The sequence below is a fragment of the Solanum stenotomum genome, chromosome 3 (genome assembly GCF_019186545.1).
Source record: "Solanum stenotomum isolate F172 chromosome 3, ASM1918654v1, whole genome shotgun sequence".
NCBI lineage: Eukaryota > Viridiplantae > Streptophyta > Magnoliopsida > Solanales > Solanaceae > Solanum > Solanum stenotomum.
The window spans coordinates 12,924,388-12,943,061 of NC_064284.1; the positions used below are offsets into that span (position 1 = coordinate 12,924,388).

General features: G+C 30.3%; 1 protein-coding gene across 1 annotated transcript; it reads right to left on the reverse strand.

The window, feature by feature from the left end:
* Positions 1-1,039: 1,039 nt before the first annotated feature.
* Positions 1,040-2,486, reverse strand: LOC125858218 (kunitz-type serine protease inhibitor DrTI-like). Its single transcript, XM_049537934.1, has 2 exons — positions 2,051-2,486; positions 1,040-1,629 (listed from the first exon to the last, which is right to left on the reverse strand). Exons 1-2 carry the CDS (start codon positions 2,279-2,281, stop codon positions 1,210-1,212), a joined length of 651 nt encoding a protein of 216 aa, XP_049393891.1. The 5' UTR covers positions 2,282-2,486; the 3' UTR covers positions 1,040-1,209.
* Positions 2,487-18,674: the final 16,188 nt, after the last annotated feature.

Sequence of the window (18,674 nt, forward strand, 5' to 3'; positions counted from 1 at the left end):
AGTGTTTATTGTTGTTTTGGGGGAAGAAGACAGGGGGAGCTAGGAGGAAGAAAGAGATGAAGTATAAAATGCGTATGAAGGACAATATTTTCATTATTTTTTGTTGAATTTTTTTTCTTGAAAATGAGAGGTCTTAAATCGAGGTCAAGAAGTCAAAATTTGGGTTTTGGATCAAGGTCACAGTTAGGGTCAGAAATTGGATTCCGAATAACTCATTTCAGGTGATGGGATTTAAGGAAAGTTATGAAAAATATTTTCCTGTAGGGATCGAACCTAACCCCTTCAATGACTCAACCAATTGGAGATGGTTTTTTGAAAAAAAAAAAGTGCTATTTATAGAGGTTGCTACACCCTTACATATATTAAAAAGAGTGCAATTACATGATATTTCCCTATTAAAGAGAGTGCAATTACATGTATAAGCTTCTGCTCTACCAAGTATGTCCACTAATCAATCTACAAACCCACAAACGGTGGTTAAAAGGGGGCAAGTTTATTAGCTTATTGCCAGCCCTGTCATTGCAGATTACTGCTAGTTATCTTTCTTTGGATCCACTCTCACTCAGGCTATGAAAGATCAAGATGAAAACAAAGACAAGTTTAAGAGATCTGTCAATCCAATGAGCACGATATAATTAAGTAAACAAGTGTTGGGTTTTTTAATTGGGTTGATTGATAGAATTGTGAATGAATTTGGATCTAATTGCAGGTAATATCATATATTTAATTAATTATAAATTTAGTTGAATGATTTTATTGATACAAACACCTAAGTTGAGTGATTTTATTGATACAAAATAAAGTTTAATGACTTTACTAGATAAATTCTCAAAGTTGAGTGACCTTTTGTGATATTAACTCATTTTAAAATGTATTAATCGAACGGATACCCACCCATTTTGCACCCCTACTCTCCAACATGAAGTCCATTTTACCACTTTCTGTTTGTTTCCTTTTCATCAACTACTTTAACCCATTGTCCTCCCAACTACTACTCATATCAAGTACATTTTTTTATGTATTATTTTGAGTCGAGAAGGAAGAAAAACAAACACAAGGATATATTAAGATAGCAATACTTTTACAACGATAGAGGCTACACATGACACATGCGTAGCTTTATTTTAGACAATACAAGTAGGTACAAACATGATGAAAATAATACAGTGAAAAGGATCGATACATATTATTTGGTCGAAATTAACCAAATTATACAATCGATTTAATTCCAATGTTAGTATCCTTAATGAAGACAAGATTGAAGGTATTGCCTGTTCCTATGGCCAATCGCCTTCCCGCAGTATAGTCGATGCCAATGTCAGTGCAGATGTGTTCTCCATAAGGACAAAACATCAACTTATACCAGTAACTTTCAGCTTTCTTAATTTGAAACCATGAGGCCACATTCATAACATTTCCAGCTACCCCATTTGTTGCCAAGTACATTGGCATATCATGTCCTGGGAAACCTTCTACTTCCCACACTGTGTTGTTACAAATCCCACTTGGATTGTCAATATAGAACTCAATGTTAACATCGCTCGATTCAGTTATTTCTACTTGTTTCGCTGCCTTTGGTTTGAAAATCACTGGCATACCTCTGTACAAATCTCGCCCAGACTGCAACACCTGTAACAAACAAAAGATAAAAATTGAATATACAACATTTCCAATGTGATACCACGAGTGGAGGTTTGGGAGAATGGATGCATTAGATATTTCACATTAAATTAGAAAAGAATCTCTTTTACGGTCTTGAGAATTTCTAATTATGACTTAACTTTTTAGGTTGAATTATGACGACTAAACTCTTAAGTTCTTATCATGATGATATTACAACTTATGTTTCTTGGTTTATTGGATGTAGAACCCGTACTGTTGATTCATGCTCTAGATGTCCAGTCCTTGGGGTCTCCTTATATCTCATCGCTTATGGAGTTGAGTTAGGTCCAGAACATTTTCACGCAAATAAGAGATAAATAATTATTAAAAATATACTCAATGTTTAAATTTTTAATAGTGATGATCGATTATATATAGTTTAACAAACCTGAAAGGGACAGACGAAGTTAGCATCATGACCAGCTCCAAAGCCACGGAATACTCCGCCACCTCCGGCTCCGGTTATCGCTGACACGACAAAGTACCTGGAGTCTGGTGTGAGAATATCGTCATGAATGTCACGCACCACCTGCAACACTGGATTAGGAGTTGTTGTAGCACTAGTGCATGAACACCAAAATGCAAGGAGAAATGAAATTAGCAAAACAACGCACTTCATTTTCTTTTATCCTAATTTGCTTTCTGCCTATACATACTTCATTCATACACGACCTCTCAATTTATAGACAAGAATTTCATAAATTAATTTTAACGGGTTGGGTCGGAAGCAATGGGTTAGGGTTTGAGTTAAAATTGATGATCCAAATTTAGTGAAAAATCTAGTTGGCAACGCTGCTGAGGTGGAGGGATTAGTTCCACGTGGCACCACATCATTAAAATTTTGGATGGTTAAGTCTTGAGGATATTTATGGTCTCTTGGTATATATATAATGGTGGGGACATTTTTTATCCCAAAATATAACGAAAGGTAGATCTATTTTCGTATAGTTCAGTAACAATTTTGCCATTTTTCTGTTTTCATTATATAGCTACAGGATGGAGTATGACAGAAAATATTTTGTGGTTGTTCGAACGGTGTACGAAAGAAAAATGTGGGACTACCAGGAGCGGGAGTAAAGATAAAGGTGTTTCGAGGGAAAATATCAAATCCATCCAAAATATATCATTAAATCTCTAAGCAGCCACGTGACTTTAATCCAAAATACCATNGGTTAAGTCTTGAGGATATTTATGGTCTCTTGGTATATATATAATGGTGGGGACATTTTTTATCCCAAAATATAACGAAAGGTAGATCTATTTTCGTATAGTTCATTAACAATTTTGACATTTTTCTGTTTTCATTATATAGCTACAGGATGGAGTACGAAAGAAAATATTTTGTGATTGTTCGAATGGTGTACGAAAGAAAAATGTGGGACTACCAGGAGCGGGAGTAAAGATAAGGTGTTTCAAGGGAAAATATCAAATCCATCCAAAATATATCATTAAATCTCTAAGCGGCCACGTGACTTTAATCCAAACTACCATTAAGATTTATGGGACCATTGAGTAGGTGTGATTCATAATGTACATATAAAAAATCATTACGTCTCAATTGCTAATTAATAGGTTTAATTTGAATTTCGTTTGCTCCATACATTTAACTTATCTACAGTGTTGCTGCTTAATTTTTAGAGCAGAAATTTATTCTTTTATTTTTCTATATTATAGGGTTATCTACATCATTTTTTTAAAAATAAATAAATTATTATTATAAAATTGTCATTACCAAGGTTATCTAGATCTTAAGGGGTCATTTGGGTTGAATTTATGTTATGATGGAATAAGTTATACTAAGATTATTTTTTATTGAGTGTAATTGGTTTGTTGTATTCAAAATAATAAATTTTAAAAACAATTTATTTGTTTACAAAAATCCTTCATGAATGTAAAAGTGATGTATAAAAAGGGTTGAAAGAGACATTTTTGTCATTTACTTATTTTATCACAGAATTATTATACCACCCAAGGGGAGGAATAACTTATCTCGGTATTAAATATTAATCCCGAGATAAGTTATTCTGGACTTGCGAACCAAGCAACAAATTAAGTGATACTATAATTTAATCTCAGGACTATTTGGTATTATCCTTCACACAAAACGGCCCAAGAGTTAAATTTAGGTGTGCTGGGAAAGTAGGTGAATCAACTTTTGGTTAATTTATTTTTAGATCATGTAAGTTTTTTTTTGTGATATTTTAAACTTTTAAGATATGTTAATGGTGAATGGAAATTTGAAAGAAGAAGAAGTGTGAGGGAAGATGGTGAAAATGTTAGCCCGTATAATCTATATATATATAATAAAGGAGAAATATAGACACGGTGATGTGACACATCTTTATGACCTCCATTTGCATTTATCTCTTTTCTTCTTTTTTTGGCATTTTTTCTTATTTATATTAATTATCGTATTGCAAAAGTAAATTACTTAATTTATTACAAATAAATATTTTATTAATGGAGAAACACTTACAATAAAAACTCTTCACATTCTTTTTTTTATTTGTTTGCCTCACTTCTAACCATAAAATGAAAATATTATTTTATATTTTAAGTATTTTTCTCAATATTATTTAATTTATTCATAAGGATTTATTATCCATGACTTACATCTCTTTAATTTTTACTTTTAATAATATTCATAACTTCCATAATTTTTTGTCCATAACCTCCAATAACTTAAATTTGTAAGTTTATAATGTTTTATGATATTCCTTATTTTGCCAATAAATTCATATTTAGTTTCATGAAGATTCATATTCAAGATTATCCTTTCTCTTCTTCATCATATTGGTTTGTGAATGAATTAACAAGTAACAAAAAAGAAGTACGTGAAGGTAAGAAATATTTCATTTCATTGTCAGGTCTTTATTTTTTTATTTCCTCTATTTTGTCAATATAAATTCATATTTAGTTTCATTCACATTCAAGATTATTATCATTTCTCTTCTTCATCATATTTTTTAGTAAATTAACTAACATGTAACAAAAAAGAAGTACATGAAGGTAAGATATATTTCAAAAGTGTGGATTCTATTGTGTTATGATATGAGAATAAGGATATTCAATTTATAAATCTCCAAACTTTTCTTTTAAGGAAAGAATAATCAAATGTGGAAGAGAAATATATTTTCCTTTCAAGAAAAGTAAAAACAATTATGATAATACTTTAACTTTCCTTCAAGGTAAAGCTAAAACTCAAATATGGTAAGAAAATCAAGGCAAAACTCTAACAAATCTCCCCTTTTTACTAGATTTTCTTGATAAATCTGTCTTCTACACATGCATGATAATCTTCGTTATTCACATAATTTTCATCATTGTTGCTTGCCATGATTAAAAATAAAGTTTAAAATATATGGGTTAAAATGGTTTTAAAAATATTTTATTTTTATTTTAATAAAATGCAGTAATAAGAATGTTAAAAATATGGTTTAAACTTTTTCCATGTATAGTTGGACAAAAATCTTCTTCATCATCAAATTTATTGCAAATTGATTTGAAACCAGTTGAACTTGTCTTCAATCTTGTTCAAACATTGGACCATCGGATCATGGGCTCTATACCACTTGTTGGGTTCAAAAGTGATTAGGGCGTCATGTGGAAACTTACAATTACAAATCATATGACGATAAATTAGATGACACATAAAATATACTAAAAGAAACATATTTTATTATATGATATGACCAATTGGCCTACTTATTTAAAAAATAATTAAAAACATAAAAAACTGTAGAGAGAAAGTTTCTCCATAAACAAAAGTCTCTAAACGACTACATTGTGGATTCTATATTATTATGCTATGAGAATATGGATCTTCAATTTATACATCTCCAAACTTTTATTGTAAGGAAATAATAACCTTATATGGAAGAACAATATTTTTTCCTTTCAAGAAAAGTAAAAACAATTATGATAATGCTTTATCTTTCATTCAAGATAAAATTAAAACTCAAATATGATAAATAAAAAATCAGGGCAAAATCCTAATAACTATAACCATGGTTAAGATGCATTTATAATGTCTATATCTTCGCTTATATATATATATATATATATATATATATATATATATATATGGGTTAATTTTGCTAATGATTAGATATAGAGAAACTTTCACAAATAGCCACTAAATTAACCAAAATTTGATTCACCTACTTTCCCAACACACCTAAATTTAACTCTTAAGATCTAGATAACCTTGGTGATGGCAATTTTATAATAATAATTAAAAAAACTCTAAATAACCCCAAAATACAGAAAAATAAAAGAATAGATTTCTGCTCTTAAAATTAAGCAGCAACAAATTAAAGAAATGTTACAAAATTTTCAAAGACAACTTCAATTTTAAAAATTTCAAATAAAGTGATTTTTTTTTTGGATTTAAGCTTCCACAAAAGACACCTATATCAAGTGAATGTATATATCTAATCATTAACAAAATTAATGCATATATAAGTAAATGTATATATCTAAGGGAAAATTACGTGTATAAGCAAACATATACCAGTTAATTAATTAATATAGCTATAGTTTGCCTTAATTACAGTTTGAGATCTACTTTTAGCCATAATTACGCGACTCAGCTTTTTAGTCTTGTATAATTCGCACGTTTGTATAATTCAAAATTTGTATATATAATATAATTTGTATTAACTTTGGTTTAATTCGGAATTTGTATAATATAATTTGTATAACTGTTTACACTTCTAATGTTTGTAGTTGTATAAATTCGTTATTTTGAGTTGATACAAAAATAATTGAATTATACAAATGTACCCGCGAATTATACAAACTTGCGAATTATACAAACCTGCGAATTATACAAACGAGGCATCTTAAATTGTAGCTACAACCCGTAAATATGCAAACTATAGATATGAAGCATAATTAAGTTTATTATAGTGGCTATTTGTGAAAGTTCCCCTTTGAAAAATGACTTTAGTTTGGACTTAATTAGAGATTTATAGTTGTAATTTGTATAATTACGAATTATAGCTACATGTTTGGGGGAAGAGAGAGACGAGAGAGACTAGGAGACGGAGGAGAGAAACGAGCAAGATCTAGAAGAGAGAAGAGAGAGGCGAGAAAAGTTGAATACATGTTAAACACTTGTTATATTTGTTGTATCGGGTGGTATCACGAATATAATTGATACAACTCATTTGTATCAAAATAAATACAATTGTATAAACAAAAACTATTGTATTTAGCTACACATTTGGAGGAAAGAGGCAAGCTAGATCGAGAGAAGGTGGAGAGAGGATGAATACATGTTGTATTCGTTGTATCACGAATACAATTGATACAAAATGCAAATATAGTTGTCTGAATACAATTGATACAAAATGCAAATATAGTTGTCTAAATACATCTCTCACCTATATTTGATTGAATACAGTTGAGAGAGGATAAACGCAGATTGTATTTGTTGTATCAAGTTTAATCACAAATATAATTGATACAATTTATTTGTATCATATATCAAATATAATTGTATCAATTGTATTAACAAACACAATTTGTATGGACAAATACAATGGGTAGAATACGAATTGTCATAATACAATTAATACAAAGTACATATATAGTTGATACATAACACAAATATAATTGATATGAAATATAAATATTTAAAACATAATACAAAATACAATTGCCATAGTTATGTAAAATGTTTTTTGGACCGCAGTTATATATGGAGAGAGAGGAGCGAGAGTGAGAAAGAGATGTGCTTTTATTATTTTTCTCGCTTTTAAGAAACTTATTTTCTTTTAAAAATATTTTTCAAAAATTTTAAAATAACGAATATGAGAAAATGAGAAAATTGAAAAATCTTACGCAAAAAACACCAAGAGCTGCATAGAAATTGACGTGCTTGCCAACTAAAATATGCCATCGTATATCGTATTTGTTTGGTACGTTTTAGTAATGGGATTGTCTCATTGATGCGGTCCCCCTCAGGACATTAATATTCATTTTTGGACATTAACTAGATTACATGATAAAATTGGAAAAAACTTGGCCACCGTTTATCTTTAATGGTGGATATAAATTATTCAAACATTGTCGATCAGAAAATAAGTTGAGACTATGGGTGTGTTTGGTACAAAGGAAAAATTGTTTTCAATTTTTTCATGTTTTATTGGTATGTGTTTTGAAAATTTCTAGTCAACTCATTTCCCCCAAATTTTATGAAAAATGACTTTTCTTCAAAAATTAAGGAAAACATATTCCAAAGGACAAGATTTACTCCATCCTTCATTCTTACCCTACCCATACCCGTAATCGACCCTCCTCATAAAAAAATTAAATTAAAATTATTTTTGAAAAATATTTCAAATTTCAAGATTTCTTTTAGCCCACCCAATCCCTACTACCCCTACCCCCACAAAAAAAACTGTTTTGAAAAATATTTCAAATTTTTTTAAAAAAAAATTTNATAATACAATTAATACAAAGTACATATATAGTTGATACATAACACAAATATAATTGATATGAAATATAAATATTTAATACATAATTCAAAATACAATTGTCATAGTTATGTAAAATGTTTTTTGGACCGCAGTTATATATGGAGAGAGAGGAGCGAGAGTGAGAAAGAGATGTGCTTTTATTATTTTTCTCGCTTTTAAGAAACTTATTTTCTTTTAAAAATATTTTTCAAAAATTTTAAAATAACGAATATGAGAAAATGAGAAAATTGAAAAATCTTACGCAAAAAACACCAAGAGCTGCATAGAAATTGACGTGCTTGCCAACTAAAATATGCCATCGTATATCGTATTTGTTTGGTACGTTTTAGTAATGGGATTGTCTCATTGATGCGGTCCCCCTCAGGACATTAATATTCATTTTTGGACATTAACTAGATTACATGATAAAATTGGAAAAAACTTGGCCACCGTTTATCTTTAATGGTGGATATAAATTATTCAAACATTGTCGATCAGAAAATAAGTTGAGACTATGGGTGTGTTTGGTATGAAGGAAAATGTTTTCCTTAAGTTTTGAAGGGAAGTAATTTTCCTTAAATTTGAGGAAAATGAGTTGATTTGGAAAACATTTTCCAAAACATTTAACCAAACCAAACATGAGAAAATTGGAAAACATTTTCCGGAAAATGTTTTCCTTCATACCAAACACACCCTATGGGTGTGTTTGGTACAAAGGAAAAACGTTTTAGTTATGGCTAGTCTCTAATGGTCCCGTCGGCACATTAAAATATATCCATTATTGGCCTGCAACAGTTCTACTGCAACTAGAGTTGGTGATAAGAATGGAAAATTTGGGACTAGATTTGAATTGTGCACTGTAAAATTTATTGGGGGTAGCACTTCCAACAAGACTTTCTCCATATCAAAGACTTAAACTCGAGGCCTCTGATTAATGGTGGACCAGTTTCAGCACTGCACTACAACCCATGTTGGCCATCTTTCGATATTAGTTGATCATATTATAAAAATAGTTATCTCTAATTTTTTGTCAATTTATAAAATCAAAAGAGAATTAATTTTTTTTTCTCATTTTAACCTTACAATTTTTTTTTAGAAAGTGTAAATAAGTTTGTAATTTAAAAATAAAATAGAATAATAAGAGGGTAAATTAATTTTTAGAAAAAATAAACAACTAATATGCAGCAAAGTTTTTACAATTTAAAACCTAAATCTATAGTATATCAATAGCCGCCTCCTAATCATAAACAAAAACAGAAAGAAACTCGAGAGCCAAGTTCGAGAAATGTATGAAAATGTATTATAATTATATGTTGAGGTGTGTAAAAAATGTATTTTAAAGTTGGGAAAAGGCATAAATTTTCTTCTGAACTTGTCCTGAAAAATTAGTTACACGCTTAAACTATTATGACGATTTATTACACGCCTTTACTACTTAAAAGTGAATTTAATACCACCCTAAGAGGTGTAACACCACTCCCACAGTATGTGGTGTATTACACTCGCTGCCACATCAACAATATGTCAGAAATTATAATTTTTTTTATATTCTTTTTGTTTTTTTTTCTTAATTAACTTTTCTTTTGCTAGCTATATTTTACATTAATTAGTTTCTAATTAATTTGTAAAATTCTCTAAATAATTATATCTTCTTCATAGCAAAATTGCAAAGAAGAAGCTTTCTAAAATGGCCGCCAAGAAAACTTTCCGAAATTCAAAATTGATTAGTATAGTGAAAGAATTTCTTCCATTCCAAAATGAACCACAAGAAAACTGCTTCAGTTTCTTCCATTGATTGACCATGAAAATTGAGCTTTCAATTGCAAATATTTTTCAGATCCGGACACATTTATTTTTCCTTTTTCTATGTTCTTCATGGAGGTTTCTTAAAAGATAGGAATAATAGGAAAATAATTTTCTTCTCCTTTTCAATCGATCGCTCATCGTGTTTACTAAAAAAGTCTCACCATAGCTCCATGACTGAGAAACCCCCAAAATTTTACCCCGACGATGACATGAACAAACACAAATCAAAACCCACAAAACTTAAGTCACCTAGTACTGTTTTGATTTCTTGCTGGGAGGTTTATGGGTAAAAAAGTGATGTTTTTGAAGTAACTTGTTACTACATTACTTCTTGTTACTGATTCATTTAAGCTTATTTGGGTATGAAGAAAATGAGAAGGGTGGGGTATGAAGAAGAAGAGATGGGGGGTGTGGGGTATAAGGAGAATTCTGTTTTTTAATTTTTTTTTACTTTAATAATTATCTGACGCGCATGATTTGTTTTTATTTTATTTTATTTTGCCACGTCAGTTTTAGGCGGTATAAATAAATTCACTTTTAAATAGTATAGGTGTAATAGGTCATATGATAGTTTGAGTGTGTAACTGACTTTTCGGTACAAGTTTAGGAGGAAATCTATGCTTTTTCCCTTTAAAGTTTGCATATGTATCTTTTTGTACCATGCATAGTTTGACTTCGAGATACATATATCAGTAATGGCGAGATACATGTATCCAACCGTTTTTAAAGTCGAGATACACGATTTATTAATTTGAAATAAAGGGAGTGTAACTTATTTCCTTAATTAAAAGATTAATTGCTGACTAATTAACAACCCAACAGATTTACAGGATCCTTGAATATCAACTCCAACAAGTTTTCCTAAAATAATAATGAAATCATTAACCTAAGTAATTTTTTTTATTGTACTCTTCATCTTCTTCATCGGTTCCTTCTAACGTACAACAATCTAGTTGAAGGGTATCTCAGCTTTAAAAATTACTGGATACATGTATATCGCCATTAACGATACATGTATGTCGTAGCCTAATTTATAAAAGTTTCTACAATCTTACTTTAGAGAAATATGAACTCTATCTCAGTTACATGTATGATATGTAAAATCAAGATTCATTAAAATAATAAAAAAAGTATTTTACCTCTTTGTATATTTGTGATTATCAAGATTTAGTTTTGAATTTGAAATATGCAGATATGTATTGAGTGGATTAAGGAAGAAAGGAAGATGATAGAGGTGTTTGAAGATGGTGGGGAGTGGGGGGGAGGGCAAGGGTGAGAGATACGGATTGGGGGAGGGAAACGACAGATTGAGCCATTGAGGTGAGAAAAAATAAATTGAATTGATAATTTAGCATTAATTAAGCAGTTTAAATTTTAAGATAATCGTTCAATATCATATTTAAGGAATTTGTGTTTCTGAGTAAATATTTTAAAATATATGATATAACTATTAAAAGTGATATTGTATGTAGTTTTTTTAATCTAAAAATAAATTAAGTATATATGCTAGTAAATTGTGTCTAGTTAGATAGTTTTTCCTTTTTAGTATTGGACTTTATGTTGTATACTTATTCCATTTCAACTTACGTAATTTAGGACTTGGTCATAGTAGGAGCAATTAGCATTGAATTAATTTCACTACGGGACGGTGAAGTTGAAGGAATTTAAAAGCAGAGAGTACATGATATTGTTTATGAGCAGTCAAATTAAAAGCTGAGAATAGGAAAAAGAGAGAAGTATTGAAAATATTTCTAAAGTTGATGTGAATTATTAATTTCTTTTTTAAATTATTAATAATTTTAAAAATATTCATTTATTTGATTAATTGAACTTAAATACATTTCTGATCTTGCTACATGGGTGAAATACATTCTTAAATTTTCATGAAGTTTAGGGTGTTTTCAACCCTTTTCTCGACTTTTTATTAAGAGTTTCACACTCCTACAAGAGTTTGAGACCACTTTTTATGCCATGTGACAGATTGGGGTGTATTTAAGATGAGTTAGTCAAATAAAGTGATATTTTTAAAATTGTCAATAATTCGAGGATGAAACAAATAATTTAATTACATCAAGTTCCGGACTATTTTAAATATTTCTCTCTAAATAAAAAAATAATTATATTCTACTATGGGATGTTTTGGAATTTTCAAATCTAGCCAATTGATTTGCTTGCACGACAACTACTTTTCCTTTTTTTTTTTGGTTTAATCGGAACTTCATTGGCATATTTTAGTTATGGATAAAAAGTTGATTTGGAGTAATTTTGAAGCAAAAATATATAGGTGAATTCTTATACACAATAAATTATAAGAGTTGTTTATGTAGTTAAATAATCATCCTAATATATATACAATATCCAACACTATATGTTTTACCCTTGCTATTAGGTTATCCTGATTCCTGAGTATAGTTACTATGCAAAATTTGTAAACTGTGGAAAAGGCAGTATCTTGTGTGGGTATGCACGCATGAACTATCTTGCTTGGAGTGTAATTTGTGTCTCAAAATGCGTCTTTTATGAATTGTTTCTGAAGCAGAATGTATATGCCTGCGCCCAATTTACTTTATTGTTTGGTATAAAGCTGGTTGTTTTGCTAACGTATAAAAAAAAGATCTCATCTTTGTTCCTCAAAAGGAACTTTGCCATTTTACTTCAAGTTCTTGTAGTTCTTTTTTCTTTTTCCTATTTTGGTAAGGTTCTTTAGTTTTTCTGGAAACTTTTGTGAAAATTTCCTGATACATTTTACCCTTGTGCAATGATTGCTCTTGCACCTAGCAAGCAAAACATGTGTGTCAGAGAGAGTATGGTTCTGGAAGGCTGTAAGCTAAAGTAAAAGCAGTATAGGTAGTTGGATTCACTTAGATTAGGTCGTATGGCGTGTGTAGATCATTTTAATGTCTTATGATCATTGGACTTCACTTCCCCAACAACTATGCTTTGTTTTGAATTGTACCCTGTAATTATTAACTTTCTAACCTCATGGTATAGTGCCTGTGGGATCTAGTTTTGATTCCTACCGTTTATCTTTTCCTGCTCTTCAGAATTATGTAACTACCTTCTTGCTATTCAATTATCATCCTTAAAACATAAAGGGGTTTATTTCTTGTTTGTGGAGCTTGTTAATGATCTTTGGTGATAAGTTAATTTCTTGATGGTGGAGTTGTTAATACTGTTTAGTGCTAATGCATTTTGTTTCAACTTGGTAGTAAATTAACAGATAAGATAGCTGCTACTTTCTCTAGGTCTCTTGGAGTGTCAACTGATTTTACAACATACCTGCTACATGAAGATTTATATTTTTTATATATCAATATACAGAGGCTTCAAATTATGGGAACTATAGTCCTTCTACCTCGTGCCTCACCTAGCAAAGATCGTGCATCTTTTCCTTCTTCATTGTAGTGGTGGCTGCAGACATTGTTTTCTACTTTGGATGCAAAACTTCATTTTGCATTATGTTCTTGAACTGTTGGATGTAGAATTGGAGCTTTCACTAATATGTTTCCTAGTAACTTCATGTGTATAAGTTGCCTAAGGAACTGCATGTCTTAATGTTTGCATTCGGTTCTCTTAGTCTGTGTATAAATTGCCTAAGGAGCTTCATGTCCTAGCTTTCACTTATTGATTTTGGACATCATTCTGGATCAGAAGTTCTGTTTCGGTAATTTAATCATATGTCTCTATTTTTTCAGTCCCTCCCTTGTGTACCTAATTTCCCTTCACAAGAGAGCTCGACTGATATATCTGACAAGTGTGAGAATGTTCTCAGTCGACTATCAGAAAAACATGGATGCAAAGTATGCCTATTTCTATTATTACATTCTCCATTGTTGTATCTTGGACTTTGGCTGGTGTATCTTCTAGCTTTGGTTTAGAATTGTTGGAACAATTAGCGTCAATATTGTGAGTATCTATCATTCTACAAGATTGTTAGTACGTCCAATATGTTTCTTTGTTATCTGTTTTCTTCTTCTTTTTTCGTTACCAAGATTGACATATGATACTCATACAAATTTGGCATTTTTTCGTTCATTTAATGCAGTAGACTATGTTGCTGCTTAGCGGCTTAGGTGAGACATGGTGTTTCTTAATCTATCTACACTAAATCAATCTAACCTAGTCATAAATTTCTTTCAGACTCCATCTAAGAACTGGTCTAATGTTATTGTTGTCATCTATACTGATTATATCCTCAAGGTAGTTTCTTAATTATTTTCAACTTCTTCCTCTTGAAATTTTTCATTCCCAGCTGCTCCAAAATGTAGCTTCCTTTCACTGTTGCTGCTAGTTGATTATATATGTAGAAGTGTTGAGTAATGTCTGATGTAGATCTATTTTTGTATAGCTCAGTAACAATTTTGAGATTTTTTTGTTTTCATTATATAGCTACAGGATGGAGTACGAAAGAAAATATTTTGTGGTTGTTCAAGGTGTGCGTTCAAACAGTGAACGAAAGAAAAATGTGGGACTATCAGGAGCGGGAGTAAAGATAAAGGTGTTTCGAGGGAAAATATCAAATCCATCCAAAATACATCATTTAATCTCTAAGGGGCCACGTGACTTTAATCCAAACTACCATTAAAGTTTATGGGACCATTAAGTACGTGTGATTCACAATGTACATATAAAAAATCATTACGTCTCAATCGCTAATTAATAGGTTTAATTTGAATTTCGTTTGCTCCATACATTTAACTTATCTACAGTGTTGCTGTGTAATTTTTAGAGCAAAAATTTATTCTTTTATTTTTCTATATTATGGGGTTATCTACATCTTTTTTTTTTTAAAAAAAATAAATTATTATTATAAAATTGTCATCACCAAGGCTATCTAGATCTTAAGGGTCATTTGATTTAAATTCAAGTTAGGATGAGATAAGTTATACTAAGATTATTTTTTATTGAGTGTAATTGGTTTGTTGTATTCAAAATAATAAATTTTAAGAACAATTTATTTGTTTACAAAAATCCTTCATGAATGTAAAGAGCGATGTGTAAAAAGGGTTGAAAGAGACATTTTTGTCATTTACTTATTTTATCACGGAATTACTATACCACCCAAGGGGAGGTATAACTTATCTCGGTATTAATTATTAATCCCGGGATAAGTTATCCTGGACTTGCAAATCAAGCAACAAATTAAGTGGTACTATAATTTAATCTCAGAATTATTTGGTATTATCCTTCACACCAAACGACCCAAGAGTTAAAGTTAGGTGTGCTGGGAAAGTAGTTGAAACAAATTTTGGTTAATTTAATTTTAGATCATGTAAGTTTTTTTTTTTTTGTGATTTTTTAGACTTTTAAGATAATTTAATGGTGAATGGAAATTTGAAGAAGAAGAAGAAGAAGAAGTGTGAGGGAAGATGGCAAAAATGTTAGCCCGTATAATCTATATATATATAAGGAAACAGGATCTGAAAAATACTTCAAATTTGGTCGAAATTGTTGTTACGATACCAAAGTTTATGAGGACCTTGTACCTCCTGCACTATTTAATAGTGTATTTTAAAGGTATATATGTGCCCACGTGGACACATTACTATTTAAAATGATGCAATATTTATAATGTCCACGTAGAACATATATACCTTTAAAATACACTATTAAATAGTACAGGGGGATACAATGTCCTTTCCAAAATTTGGTATCATAACAGCAATTTCGACCAAAGTTGAAGTATTTTTCAGACCCTTTTCCCTATATATAATAAAGGAGAAACATAGACAGCGTGCTGTGACACCTCTCTATGGCCTCCATTTGCATTCATCTCTTCTCTCCTTTTTTTGACATTTTTTTCTTATTTAAATTAATTATCGTTTTGTAAAAGTAAATTACTTAATTTATTACAAATAAATATTATATTAATGGAGAAACATTTACAATAAAAACTCTTCACATTCTTTTTTTTATTTGTTTGCCTCACTTCAAACCATAAAATGAAAATATTATTTTATATTTTAAGTATTTTTCTCTTTTTATTTATTCGTAAGGATTTATTATCCATGACTTACATCTCATTAATTTTTACTTTTAATAGTATTCATAACTCCCATAATTTTTTGTCCATAACCTCCAAACTTAAATTTGTAAGTTTATAATGTTTTATGGTATTCCTTATTTTGCCTATAAATTCATGTTTAGTTTCATGAAGATTCATATTCAAGATTATCCTTTCTCTTCTTCATCATATTGTTTTGTGAATGAATTAACAAGTAACAAAAAAGAAGTATATGACGGCAAGAAATATTTCATTTCATTCTCAGGTGTTTATTTTTTTATTTCCTCTATTTTGCCTATATAAATTTATATTTAGTTTCAGATCACATTCAAGATTATCATTTCTCTTCTTCATCATATTTTTTAGTAAATTAACTAACATGTAACAAAAAAGTACATGAAGGTAAATATATTTCAAAAGTGTGGATTCTATTGTGTTATGATATGAGAATAAGGATCTTCAATTTATAAATCTCCAAACTTTTCTTTTAAGGAAAGAATAATCAAATATGGAAGAGAAATATATTTTCCTTTCAAAAAAAGTAAAAACAGTTATGATAATACTTTAACTTTCCTTCAAGGTAAAATTAAAACTCAAATATGATAATAAAATCAAATCAAAACTCTAACAAATCTCCCCTTTTAACTGGATTTTCTTGATAAATCTGTCTTCTACACATGCATGATAATCTTCGTTATTCACATAATTTTCATCATTGTTGTTTGCCATGGTTAAAAATAAAGTTTAAAATATATGGGTTAAAAATGATTTTAAAAATATTTTATTTTTATTTTTAAAAATTGCAGTAATAAGAATGTTAAAAATATGGTTTAAACTTCTTCCACGTGTAGTTGGACAAAAATCTTCTTCATCATCAAATTGATTGCAAATTGATTTGAAACCTCTTGAACTTGTTTCAATCTTGTTCAAACATTGGACCAGTGGACCATGGGCTCTATATCACTTGTTGGGTTCAAAAGTAATTGGGGCGTCACGCAAAAACTTACAATTGGAAATCATATGACGATAAATTAGATGACACAAAATATACTAAAAGTAACATATATTTTTATATGATACGACCAATTGGCCTACTTATTTTAAAAAATAATTAAAAACATAAAAAACCATAGAGAGAGTTTCTCCATAAACAAAAGTCTCTAAACGATTACATTGTGGATTCTATATTATTATGCTATGAGAATAGGGATCTTCAATTTTTAGATATCCAAACTTTTATTTTAAGGAAATTAAATAATAACCTTATATGGAAGAGAAATATTTTTTTCCTTTCAAGAAAAGTAAAAACAATTATGATAATGCTTTAACTTTCATTCAAGATAAAACTAAAACTCAAATATGATTAAAAAAGAAAAATCAGGGCAAAACCTGTAACGACCCTAAAAACAAACTAGTGAAAATAGAGCCTCACATGTGAGTTTGGAGTTCAGAACTTGATGAAATGATGAGAAATGACCGTGACGTCCGGAAACTAGTCATTTGAACCAGTGAGTTGTAAGGGTCAACTTTAAATGGTCATATTTTTTAGCTCAAAATGAATTAGGTGGACCCTTACCTATCCAATTAAAGGTCTCTGAGTCCTCTTTCCAACGCTACCGAGTTTACCCAATTTCGACTTTGGAGTAAAAAGTTATACCCGAAATAGTGAAGCACTGTCCAAAAGGACGAATTTAGACGGGTTTAGTGAACACTTTTAAGTTTAACTTTGTGGGTCCTTAATTCTTTTCCTAAGTTGAGTTCCTATTATTCTTTGCCTTTCCGAGCAATTATAAAGCCCCATTTTTTGACCAAAATTCTTTCATTTAAGTCACTCCAATTAGAATAAAGAAAGAAACCCACCTCCTCTCAAATATCTTTCTCTGCAATCCTCCATTGAAGAAGGTCAAGAACTAGGAGCTAGGGTTTGACGATTTTAAGGTGGTTCTTTCTCAAAATTGCTTGGGGATTCTTAGTTAAGGTATGGGGGCTCTTTATCTTTGATTCCTTTTTCAATCAAAGAGCTAATTCAAAGTATTTTCAGAGTTCTTCAAAAATCCTAAAGTCCTAATTTCGATTCTAGCATGAGTTCTTGCATAAAAAGGGTTTTAAATGATGGTTTATATTGTTATTAATGATTTATTAATAGTTTTTAGAAAGAAATCCCCATGAACCCATGTTTTCTCAAATTCTCTAAATTTCACCATAAAGTGGGTGTATTGATTTTGAGTGGATGATTATAAAAATTGTGTTTAGTATGGTATGTGCTGTTCTGTCACAACCCGATTTATCAAGTCATGATGGCACCTACTATAACCTACCAGCAGGTAAACCAACCCGTAACCCGGAACAACAAGTAATTGGTCTGAGGGTAGAAATTAAACAAGAGTAGGCAAATAACAATATAAACAAGCGGAAGCAACCCAAAACATATATACAAATAAAGATCCCTCCCAGAACCTGGAAGTCACCAGTACAGAGCTACTACAAAATGAGTACAAGTCCCAAAACTGGACAACAAAGACTAGACTGTCTCGAAAGGAAAAAGACAAGTCTATATATACAGATGGAGACTGAAATAGTACAAAACGCCGTGTGCTCACCCCCGTCTCCGGATAAGTCTACTCCAAGCTCGATCAACACTGGCTACTAGTGCTCGAACCTGCATCACAAAATAGATGCAGAGCGTAGCATGAGTACCAAAACAACAGGTACCCAGTAGACATCATAGATCGACT

Bases quoted from the DNA above. Each gene is read 5' to 3' on its own strand.
- LOC125858218 (XM_049537934.1), bottom strand. From the start codon at position 2,281: ATGAAGTGCGTTGTTTTGCTAATTTCATTTCTCCTTGCATTTTGGTGT. The intron at 1,630-2,050 runs GTTTGTTAAACT...TGTTTGTTACAG, and splicing joins ACTTCGTCTGTCCCTTTCAG to GTGTTGCAGTCTGGGCGAGA.